Source organism: Rhipicephalus microplus, chromosome X (assembly GCF_043290135.1).
Source record: "Rhipicephalus microplus isolate Deutch F79 chromosome X, USDA_Rmic, whole genome shotgun sequence".
Classification (NCBI taxonomy): domain Eukaryota; kingdom Metazoa; phylum Arthropoda; class Arachnida; order Ixodida; family Ixodidae; genus Rhipicephalus; species Rhipicephalus microplus.
The window spans coordinates 300,829,054-300,848,142 of record NC_134710.1 but is presented as its reverse complement, the minus strand read 5'-3'; the positions used below and the strand labels follow the sequence as shown (position 1 = coordinate 300,848,142).

The following is a 19,089-nucleotide window of genomic DNA, read 5'->3' as shown; positions in this document are numbered from 1 at the left end:
CAAATGTTTCCACACATCCAGTGGAATCAGCTTCTGTTGGAAATCGTTGAGTGTCGCACTGAAACATTGTTCAGAAATGTACTATTGCACTCATAGCTACATATTTTTTTATCTGTTTTTGTGTTAATCTTATTTTTATTATCCTTTTCATGTACAAATATGTTACCCTGTGTATTCTGCCCTGTGTATTCCTTCAGGTGCTGCAGGTAATTTGAATAAATAAATGGAATAAAAGTATGAGTTTGGTATATGAGTGCAAATACTGTAACTTTACCTCAGGGGCGTCTGCGTAAGCAGGCGTTTGGTGTGTAGCGACACCACGGACCAGAGCCAATGGGGGGGGGGGGGGGGTGTTCTCACCAGAGAAGAGTTGGCCACCCTGGTGCAGTATCTGGCCACTACCTCCCACATGCAAACGTCAATCAACTCATGGCCCTCAGTCTCCCGCAGCTGCGAAGCACCTGACCATGGCGGCGGTCAGATCTGCAACGCAGCAGAGGGTGCTAAGAATCTCTGGATCCGCAGAGGCCGCCATTGGAACCTGAACTTGGCAACGTTTAACGCTAGAACCTTATCTAGTGAGGCAAGTCTAGCCGTACTATTCGAGGAGCTAGAGGGTGTTAAATGGGATATAATAGGGCTCAGCAAGGTTAGGAGAACAGATGAGGCCTATACGATGCTACAGAATGGGCACGTCCTTTGCTATCGGGGCTTGGCTGACAGAAGAGAACTGGGAGTGGTGTTCCTAATTCACAGGAACATAGCTGGCAACATAGACGAATACTATACCATTAATGAAGGGGTGGTAGGTATCGTAATTAAACTCAATAAGAAATACAAGATGAAGGTGGTACAGGCTTACACGCCTACATCCAGCCATGATGATGCTTCAGTTGAAAGCTTCTGTGAAGACGTGGAATCGGCAATGAGCAAGGTAAAAACACATTATACTATATTGATGAGAGACTTTAATTCAAAGGTAGGGAAGAAGCAGGCTGGAGACCAGGCAGTAGGAGATTATGGCATCGGTACTAGAAATGCCAGAAGAGAGCTACTAGTAGAATTTGCAGAACGCAATAATATACAGATTTTGAATACCTTCTACCGAAAACAAGGAAACCATAAGTGGACATGGAGGAGCCCTAATGGCGAAAATAAGAACGAAATAAACTTTATAATGAGTGCACACCCAGGCATTGTGCAGGATGTGGAAGTGATTGGCAAGGTACGATGCAGTGACCATAGAATGGTACGGTCTCGAATTTGCCTAGACTTGAAGAAGGAACGACAGAAACTGATACACAAGAAGCCAATGAATGAGCTAGCACTGAGAGGGAAAGTACTGGAATTCAGAGTGTCGCTGCAGAACAGGTACTCGGCTCTTAGTGAGGAAACCAACCTTAGCGTAGATACAATGAATGATAATCAGACGAGTATCATTACGGAGTGTCTAGTGGAAGTTGGAGGCAGGGTAGTTAGATAGGACACTGGTAAGCTTTCCCAGGAAACGAAGAATCTCATTAATAAGCAACAAACCATGAAAGTCTCAAGTACAATAGACAAACTAGAAGTGGCAGAGCTTTCGAAGTTTATTAATAAGCGTAAGGTATCCGATGTAAGAAGGTATAACATGAAGAAAATTGAACACGCTCTGAAAAACGGAGGAAGCTTCAAAGCAGTGAAGAGGAAGCTTGGGATTGGGAAAAATCAGATGTATGCACTAAGGGACAAAGAAGGCAAAATAACTACCAATATGGATAGGATAGATAAAATAGCGGAGGAGTTTTACAGAGATCTGTAGAGTAGCCGGGACAACCATGACCTTAAGGGGGGAGGTGGCATTGATAAAAAACTTTTTTATTTATTGACCTACAGCAATGAAATTTGGCATGCATACTCATAAGTGTCTAGAATAAGGAAATATGCAGTTTCATCATGATAGCTTCAGTAGTTCTCAAGTTACATAATGCTACACGATCCAATTACATGGTCTGCTCGTGGAAAGCCTAGCGCTGCAACAAAACATGCCAGGAAGCTGGGAATGGTGTTGAACTTTACTCAAAAGAAAGCTACAGGGTATGAGACTCTCGGAATTTTTTAATAAGTTCTCTCTTTTTTTTTAAAGATCATCATGGCTGCCGACACACATTGTCAGAAACAATGGCACGGACAAATCATCGTCTAGAAAAATAACAGGGCCACAAAACAGAAATTGAAGATTGCTGTACCCACAAGCAGTGTTCAGGGATTCAGGGAAAAAAAACAGAATCAAAATCGGTCCAGTCATTCTCGTGCTACTCTTTCCACGAGCAATGCACAATGTCCAAAACACACTTGTGAGAAAAAGCCTGTCGAAGTTTTCGACAGGCTTTTTTCAATGAACTTTTTTCTTTCTTGTTGGATATTAATGAAAATTGGCACAGACACTAAGAATAACCTCACAGTGCTTCCATAGAAATTTTGAAGCGATACCACGAATACTTTACGAGAAACAAATTATTTCTTCATTGAACCATGTGGAGGGGCTGACCATAATGTAAAAAAAAAAAAAAATGTATTGAGAAAGCTGCGTTTTAAGTTTCAACTTTTTTTTACGTCTCTAAGACACCTAAAAATTGTGATCTCAGGTTTGTCTTGTGATATTTGACTTCTTTTCATGATTTACTCCTTTTCATGAGTTACGAAGAACAAGTGTGGATTTCAAACCAAGTTTTTTGTATGAAGGAGTGGTGTGATAGGCATGACAGAAAAGATTGTAATTGAATAAAACCATATACTGAAATTATTACACACTTTTTTGTGCTGAAGTTGTAATTAGCGTAATTAAGTACTTGATTACAAATATTCACTGAACTTTTTTTTATTTGGAGAGAAGTTTATTGCATCAGAAAAATGGATCACACCATGACGGCCTATGCCTTCTTTCTAAATAACAAAGTTATGGGCAGAAGACTGGTGGCACGGGAATTTCCAGGAGTATAATTAATCACACGAAACGGGCATATAAAAATTCGTGCCCCTGATTCACACATGCTCTTTCGCCGCTCTAGCCGTGAAACGCATCATCTTACAGCCGGTCGCGGAAACTCTAATCTACAGCAATTCATTAACCTCGGAACATTCATTGACGTTCGTGGCGATATCAAGCACGGCTCCAAGCACGTCTGAATCGCATCACAAAAGCTTACTGACAGCACTCCATATGACCGTGGGGTGCGCGGCCGCGTGGACAGTGCAGCCGGCGCGTAATGCACTTGCCGGCGGCGTTCGATGACGATGCGTGAAATGTGTAACTACGAAGACAAAAAATCGGCGCGCACTGCACTTGGCATCGCATTTTCGAATGACGACGCGCGAATCTGCTAGCCGCTGTTCCGAGCAATCCTTGGCAGTGAAGGGGGGGGGGGGGGGGTGACGAGCTTGACTGTGTTTTCCGCTGCCGATGCGTAAAATGCCCGTACAATATTCAGAGGAGCTAGCGAGTGATGTGGTACATTCCTTGCGAAGAAGCACGTCACCAAGAGTGCGCTTGCGCGTCGTTACTGCCCGCAGTCTCGCTGTCAGCGGAGTTAGGCCTAAAGCCGACTGCGATGACGCGCCGCACTCGTAGACCACCACATGCCCGCTTGTAGTAATCTGATCGTGCATTCGGTGCGGCCACTCGTAGTAATCAGATCGTGCCGCCGCTTACAGCTTCGTTGTTTGCGAAGAAGCACGTCGCAACGAATGCGCTAGCGCGTCGTTCCTGCCCGCAGTCGGCGGAGTTAAGGCTAAGGACGACTCCAATGACGCGCGGCGCTCGTAGACCGCGCTGACGCTTGTGGTAACCTGATCGCGCATCCCCTTACTGCTCGTAACTAAAGCGCAGTTATATCCTAAGTGATTATCAAGCCGTGAACACATCACGAAGTGGCGATTTTCGAGAGCCATGTCCTCGCGACGCACAAGCAGCAGACGACGATCTCCTGGAGCGAGCATCGGGCCTATGGCGAGGCGAGCTGAGGCAACACGGCGGCCACGGTCAATCAAGGGCCTCAAAACGACCTTCAAACATTTGCTTTTTGCTCGATTGTTGTTAAAGGGAGGAGCTAGCTGAGGCGGGAAAGTTAAACACGGAGAAATTCTCTTTCCGATGAGCCCAAGAAGCCGGCTCCCGGCCCAAGCATCGCTAAGCTATTTTTTTAAAATCGCCGTTTTCTCGCCATTTCCAGAAAAATTTTTGCTACCTAGGTGGGTGAAACGAATTTTCCGAAGCACTTCTGCGCGGTTTTCAGTGTAGATATTTTGGAACCAGACAGAAAAAGGGTTCCAGAAACTGAAAATTTGAGTTTCAAAAAATCGATTTTTTTGCCATTTTTCGCGATCCCAAAGCCGCGCCCCCCCTTAATGCTATAAGAACTAGCAGTAACTCAAATGACACCCCACCAGTAATGATAGAAGAAGTCAGAAAAGCCTTGGAGAGCATGCAAAGAGGCAAAGCTGCTGGTGAGGATCAGGTAACATCAGATCTGCTGAAAGATGGAAGACAGATTGTGTTAGGAAAACTAGCCACCCTGTTTACGATGTGTCTCCTGACGGGAAGAGTACCATAGACTTGGAAGAATGCTAACATCATCTTAATACGTAAGAAAGGAGATGACAAGGACTTGAAAAATTACAGGCCGATCAGTTTGCTCTCCGTAGTATACAAGCTATTTACAAAAGTAATTGCTAACAGAGTTAAGAAAACATTAGAATTCAATCAACCAAAGCAACAAGCAGGATTTCGAACAAGCTACTCAACAATCGACCACATTCATACTATCAATCAGGTAAAAGAGAAATGCTCAGAATATAACCAACCACTATACATAGCCTTCATAGATTACGAGAAGGCATTTGATTCAGTAGAAATATCAGCAGTCGTGCAGACACTGTGGAATCAGGGTGTCGATGAAGCATATACAAACATCCTGGAGGTAATCTAAAGGGAATCGACTGCTATCATAGTGCTTCATAAAGAAAGCAACAAAATACCAATCAAAAAGGGTGTAATGCAGGGAGATACAATCTCCCTAATGCTATTTACCGTGCTTACAGGAGGTTTTCAGAGGCCTAGAATGGGAACAATTAGGGATAAGAGTTTATGGAGAGTACCTTAGTAACCTGTGCTTTGCCAATGACATTGCATTGCTGAGTAACTCAGGGGACGAATTGCAACTCATGATTACGGAGTTAGACAAGGAGAGCAGAAAGGTGGGTCTTAAAATAATCTGCAGAAAACGAAAGTAATGTACAACAACTTCGGAAAAGAGCAGCGCTTCGAGATAGGTAATAGTGCACTTGAAGTTCTAAAAGACTATGTCTACTTAGGGCAGGTAATAACCGCAGAGCCGAACCATGAGATTGTAGTAACTAGAAGAATAAAAATGGGGTGGAGCACATTTGGCAAGCACTCTCAAATCATTACTGGTAGATTGCCACTATCCCTCAAGAGGAAGGTATATAACAGCTGCATGTTGCCGGTACTTAGCTACCGAGCAGAAAACGGGAGACTTACAAAGAAGGTTCAGCCTAAATTGAGGACGACGCACCGAGCAATGGAAAGAAAAATCGTAGGTGTAACCTTAAGAGACAAGAGAGCAGAGTGGATTAGGGAATAAACGGGGGTTAAGGATATAATAGTTGAAATCAAGAAGAGGAAATGGACATGGGCCGGGCATGTAGCGCGTAGACAGGAGAATTGCTGGTCATTAAGGGTAACTAACTGAATTCCTAGAGAAGGCAAGAGGGTTAGGTGGGCAGATGAGATTAAGAAGTTTGCTGGTATAAATTGGCAGCAGCAACCACAAGACCGAGTTAACGGGCAGAACATAGGAGATGCCTTTGTCCTGCAGTGGACGTAGTCAGGCTGATGATGATGATGATTGCTGTAACACTTTATATGTTCTATTAATTTGGTAGAGAGAACTGTAATATAAAAAAACAGAAAAGTTCTTTTATGCTTCCTTCCCACCATTGAGTTTTACCAGTTAATCTGCTGTAGTGGCTGCACCACTTGAAGGACCATACGTGAGCTCCCATGACTCCTTGGCACACCCGTCCTTGCATTTTATTTTTTTGTTACAGTGGCAGCAAGCACACTAGAAATAAAAAAAGACAAAGTAATGATTACTCGAAATGCACCAAGTACATACCATGCTGTTAAAGGAGGGCATTGGACGAATTAATGGAGAAGAGGTTTATTTGGATTTATTGTGCAGCAACCTTATTTACTTTACAAATGCCGAGTTACAGGTTTCATAGGATGCAAAGCCCATGAATCAAGGGGGAATACATAAAACAAATGCTGGTAGCATAATAATGTGGGAGCAATGTAATGCAATACTATATTATGCGTTTTCGCAGTGATCAGAATTCTTTGTTAGTGATCATAATTCCTTAGATTTCAGAAGGGGGCAAGGCTGCATACCTGGTCACCATAGGTGGAATGTGCCATTAATAAACTCAAGCTTTAGTACCCAAATGGGTTGTTGGACAAAAGAAAAATGTGTGTGTGCATTTTGCCCTGTCTTCGAGATCTCTGCTCGTGCTCTACAAATTGTACTTTGCACGGTCATAAGAGTGAGCACAGTTATTTGCCGGAAAGAGTCATTGTAAGTTGCCCACTGTTCTTTCTGGGACAGAGCCAATAGCTTCACCCTTTGTTTGGAAAAAGAAGAGCAGCAAGTGTGGTAGAATAAACAAACAAACTTTCACGCAAAGGCAGTGGGACTCAGCAAAGTTGCTGCAGTTTATATAGGAGTCCAAAGAAGATCCTGATGGTAACTCAGTTCTGCATGCAAACAAATTAAACTACATCCCGCGAGCCATAATTCACTGTTGAACGAAACTGTATATGGCTTTCTGGATAAAACAGCTGTAAGTTCTTTTGGCTTGCTGTGAATTCTCGCGTTTCATTCTGCCGGTTTTCTCAGGAATGGAGGCCGCTGCTTCATAGACTGCAGTCCCAAGCGTGTTGTGTATGTGGAGCCAGATGGAGGAGGTCTGGGTGTTCCAGAAATGGAAGGTCCAGTGGAGGTCCATCACTGTCTCTGGATACTCACCAGCACTCCAGTCAACAGAAGCAAGACTCTCTCCATGTAAGCCCCTTTATGTGTGGGGATCTCTGCCACTATCACATGTGGCAGTAAATCTGAATACAGTAATATTCCATTATTATAAAAACGTCAGCACAGTGTTCTGGATTAACAAGGTTTTCTGAAACTTTGCTAACGGCCTATAGTTTATTTGTGCAGTTGAACTTTGATACTTTTAATTCGGAAGGGACCAGAAAGTTGTTTCAACAAAACATAGTTTGCCCCCTAAAGACAACCCCTTTGGATATTACACCGTGTGGCTTGTATCATTGGGGAGAAGGGAGAAGGAGTAGGCGTGTGTGCAGACTATTTTGTTGGGCAGTGGCAGTAGGATTTGTGAATGTGAGGAAATGGCCCGCAGACTGTGATCAGCGAAGCAGTGTTGGGGAGACATCCTTCCATATGTCGCCTTCAGGAAGTGTCCGTTGTCAAGAAAAAGCAAAGGTTGAGTAATCTTTCACGGCCCATAAGGGAGCACAGCTCATGGGGAAGGGAGGAGCAAAGGAGTAAAAGAATGGAAGAAAGGTGCACGTCTGCAACCACAACTGACCAACCAGCAAATGGCGCATGTGGTCATGGCAGCTATTGTAGCGCTCAGCCAGCTGTAGGCAAGTGGGTATTATGCACTTACACCCTTATGAAAAAAGGGCTAAGAGGAGTGAGAAGAGATGCGCATGCATGCAGGTTGAAGCAGTAGGAAAAGGGGTTCGCAGGAGAGCATAAGTCAGTTTGGCTGTGCATGCATGCCCCAGACGGCAACAGTAGGCTTGTGCAAATATTCAAATGATTCGAATATTCGAATGAATAGTAGGGTATTCGAATTTGCCTTGATTCGAATTTAAATTATTGAAAATTTCACAAGGAACAAATAAATGCATATTTGTCTGAATGTACAGTTTGTAAAGATGGTTTGACTGCAGTGTAGGTGTGCCAAACCGTGAAAGCATTTATTCAGGAGAAATTCGCTCTGTCGCAAAGCTCTCCTACAAACTTAAAGGGGCCCTGCAACACTTTTTGAGCATTGTCAGAAAATGCTGCCGATCAGAGGCCGAGGCTACCGAGGACACAAAAGCCAAATATCATAGCACAGCACATGGCGTGGGATTCACAATAGATTCTCAAAGTCAGCTGAAAACTGCTCTCTTTTCTCGGCAAATGACTCCACAAGCTCAGAAAGCATACGTGGCATATTTTTGTTTCCCGTGCCATCCCTCCCTGCTTAGCTTCCAGTGCTTTCATCGGGACGAGAAGAGAGAATGCACTTGCAGCGTGCGAGAAATTTTTCAAACTCTGCCCGTACTGGACGGATTCTAAAAGCTTTGCGGCAGTGAATTCATGAGGCAGTAAGCTTCTTTAGTTAATTCATTGCTCAAATCGATTCCTTTCATTAAGCTTAAAAGCTTGTTATTATGGCTTATATGCTCTAAGTATAATAAGTTTTAAAATGTTGCACATTTTAAGGGTTATTACTCGCATCCCGCTGAAAGTTGAATCCTGCTATTACTCATAGTTGTTTCGACTTCTTTTAATCGAAAAAACAAATGCCTATTGTATAGAGGCCCTACTTAATTTTTTAAAAATATTGTGCAGGTTACTTAGGTCATGATAAATATGCCAATTTTTCTTTTTATGGCATATAAACTATTTGAGTTCGATTTGAAATTATGCGACCAAAATCACTATTTGCTTCGAATTCATTTAGAACCTATAATTCACTATTCGCACAAGCCTAGGCAACAGTCAAGCAGCTAAGCACATGTGTCGCTGGTGTCCCTTGTTCTGCAGGTAATCCGTGACAGGCACGAATGAAAAGTTGAGATGGCTGCTAGTTATGTAATGTGCTGTCCTCCCATGTTCCAGTTGAAGGTGGTTGCATCATCTCATAGTTTTCAGAGAAACACCTGTACTAGAAACAATATAGTGCCACATTTTGCCAGTAGGGGGCCTTGTAGGCATGAATTTTTTTTTGAAATACTTGTCGGGTAGGTGTTAGAGCTCAAATATATGGCAGATTTTCCATTTAAAACTCGTACAACTTTGCCCAGAGTTTTGTCAGTTTGTATATTTACAGTTCAACCACATCTGGCAGTTCCTTCAACGAACTGCATTAATGACCAACGAAATCATTTCTTAAGCATTTTTTTACTGGCTGCCACATCTTTCCTCTGATCATACAATTTAATTATTTGTCACTATAACGGATACATTTTTTGCAGTTTTCTAGTTTACTAGATTTCGCTGTAGTGTTTTGCTTGCATCTCATGCAATATATCAATGCTATTAGTACTGTATTGTTTAAACATATATTTGGCATTTTTTCAAAGCTGCAGACACTATAATGACTCTTGGTTTGAACTACTTACCTTTAATATTGCTATTTCATTCAAAAACCACATTTCCAGTAGTTCTATGGTGTATCTGGCATGTACAAAATGTTTGGGACTAACTGAATATTTGTAGACATTCGGGCTGAACATTAGTGAGAACTCATGATTGATACTATTCATTAGTGGTATGAAAATTTTCAGAACTTCAAGTTATCAAAATTGAAGTATTCTGTTTGAATCATTTGATGTTCATTTAGACTTCAAAGTGACTAACTATTTGAAATATCAAAATAGTTGAAGTTGCTCTTATCACCTGCCATGGCTTGGGGATTAGCGTGCACACAACACAGAGCCGAGGGAAGAAGAAGAGCTCCGGTAATGCCTTTCCGAGCATTGATCGCAGTGATGCGCATTCAGTTTTAAATTAGATTGGACACTAGTTCCTCTTTTGCCTCACTCACTTGTCGCTACATTTTCTGCTGTTGCTGTATCCTCGTTCTTTGACAGGTGTCCTGTCAGGCGTGGGCAAGGAAGACACAAAAGGAAGACACAACACAAGTGCTGTCGAAACGGAACACTTGTTATCAAAAGCTACAATATACATAGATGTATACACTGAAGAAGATTCAATCAATGCACATTAAAACCTTCTGCATCCAAAAAACTGAATTTGCAGTCAGCGCAATCAAACGGCAGCTGACACATCTATTACTGGCCTTCACTCACTACAAAGGCACCTTCAAAAATCTTGCGTATCTTTATCAGCATTCATAAATTAAAGCTTGAGGATTTCTGAATGCCATCGGCATTCTGGAATCCACATAAAAATATGTGACAAATTGTTTAAGACACCCTGGTAGCAAGGGCCGGTAACTGACGTAGCATTGATTGCAAATGAATTCACGTGTTTGAACATGGCAGGTTTTTATCTGCATTGACTGGGCCTTCTTCTGTGTACGCATCTAAGTCAAACCCTTTTATAAGAGACACTGATATAAGGGACAAATGGGTATAAGAGACACCACTGTGTCTACAGTAAAATACAGGTTGATAAGAAAATGCATACGAGGTACCCTGCTTAAAAGAGACATTTCGTATAAAAGACAAGAACTGCTGCCCGGAGCATGCCTCTTATAAAGGGGTTTAACTGCATTTGTACTGTTGCTTGTGACAACAAGGATTCAGTTGAAAGTTGGTGCTTGTTGTGTTGTTTCTGTTCCCACTATCACTGTGACACCTTTTAACACTTTATGGGTCGAAGTTTGTTGCAAAATGCACTCCAAAATGTGTATTTTTTATTGCTGAATTACATTCTTCAGACGATTTTATTGAAGAAAAAATTTTGTCTAAAATTTTTTTTCTTGACTGTAAAGGGACAAAAAAATAATTTTTGTTGTTACATACATGTGGTTTGTTTGTAAGTAATATCAAGCGAAATCCTTTAAAGAATATTAAGATATTTTATTAAACAAAAATTATGCATTCTATTAAACATAGCTCACAGATATAAAAAATAGGCATATCGGATACTTTTTAGGTAAAAAATCTTTTTGCTCTAACACTAAAAACTAGAGAATAGTCACCTTTGATCCAGTCCGCATGGTTTTGCCATGCGGGCTTTCGCGATGTCGCTCCTTCATCATCATCTGAGTAAGTAAATTTTCTTCCGACGTGCTAACATCCAATGAACCAGCCAAATCCAATGAATGCCAAATGCCGATCATGCTGAACGCCAATTGACATTCTTGAATAGGAATGCCCATAAAGATACGTTAGGTATTGTTAAAGCCACCCTGGTGGCGAGGGCCTGTAACTGACATGTTAGCGGCCATTCAGGGGCGCTGCCTTCAAATTAATTCTGCTTTTTGAATATGGCAGATTTTCGTGTGCATTGACTGGGAGCATGAATAATGCTTCTTGAAGGATGAATCTGGTATTAAAAGTACATTGTGAATCTAGTAACTGATGAGTTGTCTCAATTATCAAGGACCACAATAACTAAAGCTAGAATTGCTTACTAGCTCATATTTATTTTTGTAAAGATGATTTTTTTCATGCTTCAATATGTGATAACGATTACAATTGCCATAAATAAGTTTATTTGCATTTAATTATGCACTTTTATAACTTTTATATAACTTTTATATTTTATTTATTTTAATTAGAAAGACTTGATTTCATGATGGCACACACCTAATGTGTAGTAAAATATGCATTTTAGCAAAAGAATAAATTGCTAACGTGAAATTTTAATTATGTTGCAAGAGGATTTAGTTTTTTTCTCTCTTTTATCTTTTCGCTCACTTAGGCAACCAGGAGCTACCTTGGAGCTAACACTGCTTCCAAACTTGAGGGTTCCTTGCCCTGAAAATCATATCTACGTGTACTCAGGGGTTCCGCCCTTTGTGCTTTCTGCTGTGCGTGGCAGTGATGAAAGTGTGCTGCTAGGAGCATTTTGTGGTACTAACCTGACAGGTAGGGAATGTCTTGTTTGTTGATATTATTATTGTCTTTCTGAGACTGTATTCCATGGAATCCGTTATTATGGGGTGAAATTTTTAGAGAATTTACATTTGTGGTTCAAAAAGGCATCTTTTGTCTATTCGCTTATGGTGTGCTCACTTAGTTTTCTGATTCTCTGGCTCGGAACCAGTATATGCATAAGCAGCCCACCAACTGATTACTAGAGCAGGAAAGCACACAGCTGGAGCAGTGTGCTTGGGGTGTCAACCTGTGGCCAACATGGAAAATCACTGTGTAAATATTTGTTGGTGACATTAACAGATGGCAGCCTCCAGCTCAGATGTGTGAAGCAAGAAACTTGTCTAAATGATTATGCAACGGCGTAGCTACTTTGTCCACACCATGAGATGAGCTAAAGCAAAGGCAGATTTGACCATATAAAAGGAGGTAAATATTTGAACTACTGATTCGTTTTTATAAAAGTTAGATGGAGTGTTTAAAGTGTAGAAAAAAGAAATGGCGAGCACTGCAGCCACATTGCCAGTCCTCAACGGAGTATGAACACTTGCCTGCTTGTCCTAAAAAGTCTCAACTTTATTTGAGAACACAAACACTCTATTGGGGCACAAATATTGTGAAGGGTTCATTGGCATTTAAAATTTGTATTGTACAGTGACGTTCAATGAGGTCAGGCTTCCCAAAATTTCTAATCGCACAACACGAGCTTATTGGCAAGGTGAAGTACTCATGTATTGAAGTGCTAAAATTTAGGGCCAATTAATGGACATAATTTTGTTTCCAGCATCTGCAATTTGTGCCATATTGGTATTGTTTTGACCTTACATTGGAGCTAACATTACATTTTGTGGCCATGTTTGCCGTGACATCATGTGGTTATCATGATGAGATATGCTCAAAGGAGGTGTTGTTATAAAAAAATGATGTCACCTTTCAATCCTTGAGTACTATGCCTGCTAAATGTGGAGTGGTGGTGCAGGGGATTCAAGGCTTACTAGCTTCAACTGATACTCAATATCTGTTGTTGTGGGACAACAAGAGTTTTTTGCCTCATGGGCAGGCATTTTGCTGAATAGACAAGCATTATACCATGCTTGTGAATTTAATTAGTTAGTTAATGCTCACGGCAACACGTACAACTGATAAAACTACAAACTTTACTTTGTGTACAGTCAGACCTGACTATATCGAACTTGGGTAAATTAGCCCTTGTATCAAAATATTATTTAACAGGACAATGCTTTAATGTCAAAACAGAAAAATGTATGGCTGCATCAAACAAAGTTAGCCCCAACACTTGATACTAATGGAACATCAGGAAGTGTGAAACACCCAAGAAGTTGGCTTTTCGAATGCTTTGCATCTGGGCTAGTTGGTGTAACACAAAGACAGCAGTGCCTTCATGTTTCTTTCCTCCGTGCGTGCATCAGTTGTTGGTCTTCTTGGCTTTTCCTTATGGACAGTAACTTTTGCACATGCATTTGGAAGAGTGAGCGATGTGATTAGAATGCTTTTCCTGATGATTTTATGTTGCGCCCGTCAGCTTGTGCAAGGTGAGATCGCCAGTTGTTTCTTTGCTCCTTTTCTTAATGCACTGGCTGCCATGACACCAAAGAAACGGCTATTCTCTGTAAAGTTGGCCATAATCAACACAGTCTAACTTAGTCTAACTTAGAGAAAAGAATTCTGATGTTGCCACTGCTTATAACATCCCAAGAAGCACAACGAGTGTAATGTAGAAAGCAGCACCAACAATAAGGCCAGTGCAGACTAGAGGCTTCCAGCACCTGACTAACACTTACAGCTGCTTATGAAGATATTGAGGCGCTGTTTACATCGATTTCATATTTTCCCAAGTATAACCTGCCCCTACATACAACTATGGGCTACAACTATGGAAAAACAAATACTAAAAAAAAGGCGTATTGCCATAAAGACGCCTTTCTTTATTATTCTGATGTTGTTCATTAAGTCATCTTATGCACAAAAAAACAAATTTTTCAAAGAATTTATATTGAATTACATGATACACTCAAACCTCGGTATAACGAAATAAATGAAGAACACTTTTGCAATGGACAGGGCTGGGAATATACTTTTATAATGAATTTTCAGATATAACAAGCTTATTTTTGTGGAAGACGCTTCGTTATAATGAGGTTTGAGTGTATATCGAATAGATTCTCATTTGTTTGCGAGTTCACTATACAGTTAAACTTGGATATAATGAAATTGACAAATTCCCAAAAAAACTTCCTTATGAAAAGTATTTCGTTATATGCAGGTTCGGTACGATAATTCGAAAAATAACTGCACAAGCTAAACAAAGGGGGAACTGCAGGCAGAGCTATTCCAAAAGACTTATTTGGCGGTAATAAATGCGTTATTATTGCGGTATCAATTATATGGGCACTCTCGGCAGGTTTTTGTCATCGCCCTCTTGTTCAGTAACAAGTCCAAATTGATAACATGCCCTCGCACATTGTAACTTTTGGAGCGGGTAAAAGCGCGCGAGCGCTGTTGAAGCAGAGATCAAACGAGCCGACCCCTCTCTATAGCCTAGAGGGCGCATACGATAACATCCCTTCACATGTTAAAACTGCAATCGAATGCTCAAACAGAAAGGAAACCCATGTTTAACTAGCATGAAAAAATGCGGGAGCAGGGGGCGGGCGCTCAAGTAGCAACGGTGAACTTTGATTTTAGAGAGGCGCTCACGATCGCTGGTGCGCGTGCTATCTCGGCAAGAGACTGTGTAAAAAGAGCATTTCTTTCTGCAGCGACTCTATTCGCTTACACCGTTTTGTAGGAGTTCCGCGATATCAGATCCGAAAGTGTTGGCTGCTAGTCTCACTTCGTATAACATTACAATTTGTTGCTATCGCATTCATTGCATTGCATTTAACGTGCCGTCATGTTGTCGCAAGAGCTAATCACAAAGGCTACGCTCCCGCGAACTTGTGGTGCAAAATAAAAGCGCGCGACGAGTCGACCTCCGAAGATCTGTTATTGTCACCGTAATGTCGAAGACTTTCTATCAGTGCGTAATCTGACATCCGCTTGGTGGTAACGATGCGGTGATTCACATTTAAAAAAAAACAACAAAAACAAAGCTGAACTTTTTCGGGGGCCAGATCATGCGCCCGCAGTGAAACTATGTAAGCGAGCATGGTGTCGAAAATGAAGAGCAAATGACATGGATACCGTGGAAAACTATTTGCTAAAGTGCCCTTCATATACAGCACAGCCTCGTGTCTGTGGTGCTAACTAAAATCGTGACACTGCCGACGCAAAAGTAGTTTTCTTTGCTGATTTTTGGTTTGGAGAGACTGGGCACATCTGCGCATGTGCCCGCGGCGACAAGAACAGTGGCAATGCTGGCTTGTGGGGCGCGGGCCCACCTGCCTGCGCGCAATTAGCCCCGAGAAATTGGAGTAGTACCACCTGGTGGGGGGCCTGGGTAATGTCAAGGCAAGGACTCTTCGACGCCCATCGTTGCGCGCCTACATAACAGGCGCTCGCATCGTACACTGTACTGCTGTTTCTGATTGCTTGACTCAAGCTTCAGATGAATGACGAAAATAGCATTGATGATCAGGGGTGCGACAGCTGCACCAATTGTGTTATTTTGATACCATTCCTCATCTGTACGCTGAGCTGCGCCAAAACCATGAAATTTGCCAAAATTGCACCACGATGCACCGAAATGCCCGACTAGCCTCAAAATTTTCTCAGTTGTCCTAATTTGAGCGAGAAACGGCAGCCACTTTGGCCACCTGTAGATTGCGTCATCAATCAGTCCTAGCCAGCAGGCTCTAACCCCAAACTGTGGTGTAAGATAGTTGCTCATTAGGTCAAGACACTCATGAATTGCAGTTTACCAGATGAAGTAACAGCATCGCACACCCGTCGGTCCGCTTATTACAGCAGATATCTACTAGCGGGACGACGCAACTTCAAGACAAAAATGTGTTGCCATAGCCAGCAACACTTTGCGGGAAATATGAATATCCTAGTCAGCAAATGCAGCCGTGGCATGTTAAGAACCATAAGGAACTATAGCTGGAAATGTAGAAACTCGCAGTACGTCGAGTTTGTAAGCGTCCAGCTTTAGTTCAACCCGTGCAAAAACACCGCTTAAGCCGCTTTCGTTGCAGTACGCGGGTGGTTTTCGAAAAAGTGTGTCAAGACTTGGAAGGGGCTTAAAGAAGTAGTCTCTGGACACAGCAAAGTTTGTTGAAATACTGATGCGCGTATACGCCGCACAATTGTGAGTACTAAAATGATAGCTGACGTCTAAAAATGTTACTGGCAAAATTATTTGGAGTACTGTATGAGATTTCCGCAGCCGTAAAAAATCAAACAGAACTGTGCGCCAGGTTTTTTCTTCCAGGAGTACTGTATGAGATTTCCGCAGCCGTAAAAAATCAAACAGAACTGTGCGCCAGGTTTTTTCTTCCAGTTTTACGAATCTCATGGTCACCATATTGAGAGATCCACATTTAATCTTCAGACTCTGTCAAACAATTTGACAGGCATGGTGAATTCTAATGTGGTCCTCACCATTGTTCCCTGAGTGGGGTAATTAAAGAAAATACTACTTTTGTTGAAATAGCAGCGCTCATATTCATTCTGCATGGTTTAGGGAATGTTGAATGGCTTGTACATATTTTTTTTTCTAAATTGAAGCCTTCTTTCTCAAACTGCTCCAAATTTGGATTTTAGTGCTCGAAAAGTAACATTTTACTGCTCCGAAAATTGCTCCAAATTCTATTTTGGCTGTTGCACCCCTAGATAATGCTCCTAGTAAATGCATGAAAAAATTTTGTGCAGTATAATCGCCAACGATTACTGCACTTCACCGTATTAACTTTGATCAGGTTTGTTGTTGTCGCGCTGCTCAGTTCGGGGATGGTTTGATTCTTGGATGCGGCACCGGCATTCTGAAGGGAGTGTAGAGCAAGAACATGCCAAGTGGTCAAAATTATACCGCAGCGTGTCGCATATTTAAGTCGTGGTTTTGAGATTTAAGACAGCATTTACATTAGTAGGTTGCTTCCTTCACGAGCATTCTCTTTCAGAGATATCATGTTTTAACTTCACAAAAGATTCATTTCTATTGGGCACATGCGCCTATCTGGCCGCGGACAGTTCTTTTTTTTTTTTGGGGGGGCCTGTGTGCCAATCTCTACGCACAGCTCCAATAGCCGGTGCAGTATCGAGGCTCGCAAAGTATCTCGAAAGTGTTTGGTCGAGAACATCACTGCAGCTGCTGTGTTTATTTTTTCGTTGACTTGCTCCACTCTCTATGTAGTTTCATTTCATAATTTTACCTCAGTAATTTGGGGGAATAGTCTTACTAAAAAACGAGTTGAACTTAACTTCGGCAACTTGATGTAGCAGCGTAGCAACGGCACTCGTAAGTGCCGGTTTAGATAGGCCACTGGTAAATTCATTTTCCCATGAACTTGATTACTATTCCCAAGCTTCATCAACCTGTATGTGGATATGACGTGAGAGACCAGACATCAACTCATTCAGGCAAAGAATGTTTAATTATTACATGGGCCAGGTTGCTAAGGGTGCCATTGAAACCTTCACAACGGTCATTTCGACTTTCAGGCATTAGCATTGCAAACGATTGCTATCAATTGTGCTCCCATGCAAATTAAACATAACTGCTTGTGACACGGTGTTTGATCGAACCAGCAGTTTATGCAAATCGGAATGCGAGGTGATGAGCTGTTTAGAAGAAACATTTATGTAATTCAAATACACAAGCATCTCAGCATTTCCCTGGAAGTTTTGTGTGGGACTATAATATCTTTGAACGTAGCTTGTATTAGAGTGGTACATATAAAAATGAAAAGACGACATAAATGTAAGGAAGGGTAGTTTTTTCTTACTTATATGTACAGTCCGTTTTACGCTTTGGAGAAATCTCGTAGTGTGTGGCTTCGCGATGCGGCCAGCACGGTAGTCACGTGCCGGCAGCAGCTCGCACGCGCGCAGATGCTTGAAAGGCATTGTGCTGAACGATTAAACCGCGTCAACAACTATGGGCCACATTGTCAGGGAGCAGGCAAGTTTCATCGTTGCCGTGTGAATTCGCCCGACGTTGATCATCGTGTCACAGTACATCTCACTGCCATCCAAAATGAGCGCTGTCATCACTGCCGCTGGGTACATGATGGCCTATTAGGTGAAGTTGGAAGCTTCACGCGTGCATTTCGGCACTGGCGAGTGAATTTTGCTTTAAGTAACAAAATGCCATCGAGAAGAAGCATATTCTAGTTATTGTCTTAAGCATTCCTGAACTTGTTCCAGTTTATGTTATGTTGATGAACTCGCATTGCTGCACAGCAGTTCCTGTAGAGTGCGAGTTTTCTTTTTTTGCCATAAAATAATTAAAACGCACGTTAGGTGCTCATCGTGGTATTCCACGTCACAGCATATTGCGGTCCACACTCAAAAAAATATACGTGAACACACTCAGTACTACCGCGGCGTTTCGAAAGGTCAAACTTTGTTTCTATAACCCGATTATCACCAGTGAAGGCTGAGAGGTTGGCATCAAACAACGTTTAGTACAAAATATCGCCCTAGTTCCCGTAGCAATGATGAGATCAACAAGCTGCCCGACATTGTGGCCACTGCTCACCCCCGTTGCAGACGATGTTGTTCCATAGCACGCTCCTCGGGCGTCTACGCATGCGCGAGCTGCTGCCGGTGCGCGACTGCATCGAAGGCCGCATCACGATGCCATTCGGTCAGAGATTTTCTCCAAGTGTGAAACAAACTGTACCACGCTAATGCAAGCAAAGTTTATGGATGACCAACTCGCCAGACCCACAACACTTCCGTATTATCTTGTTCAACATATTGTAACAGCGAACTGTGATAAAATGGTTTTATTTACAGGAGGTGAACGATGGTCGTTCGCGGCAGCACACTGCGATCGTGCCAAGACTATTCATCTTCCTCTCCTTCTTTTCTCTACCTTTTACTAGTCTGTTACACTCCCCCACAAGCAGACGAAGTTCGTAGGGCGAGTTATGATGCACAAGGAGGGTAGAAAGATTTCAGGCGAGCAACGTGAGTGAGCTGCGTTCTGCTCAATCATCGACCATTGGGCAAAATGCGAGCTATTACGTAAGTGAGCT

General features: G+C 42.1%; 1 protein-coding gene across 2 annotated transcripts in view; it reads left to right on the top strand.

Moving 5' to 3' along the window:
• The window catches only part of Megf8 (multiple EGF like domains 8), a 249,501-nt gene that overhangs the window by 121,318 nt on the left and 109,094 nt on the right, over positions 1-19,089 (top strand). For both annotated transcript variants that reach the window (XM_037413740.2, XM_075879436.1), the window contains exons 15-16: positions 6,957-7,121; positions 11,754-11,920. In XM_037413740.2, the coding sequence (XP_037269637.1) occupies positions 6,957-7,121; positions 11,754-11,920 (332 nt within the window). The remainder of the gene's footprint in view (positions 1-6,956; positions 7,122-11,753; positions 11,921-19,089) is intronic.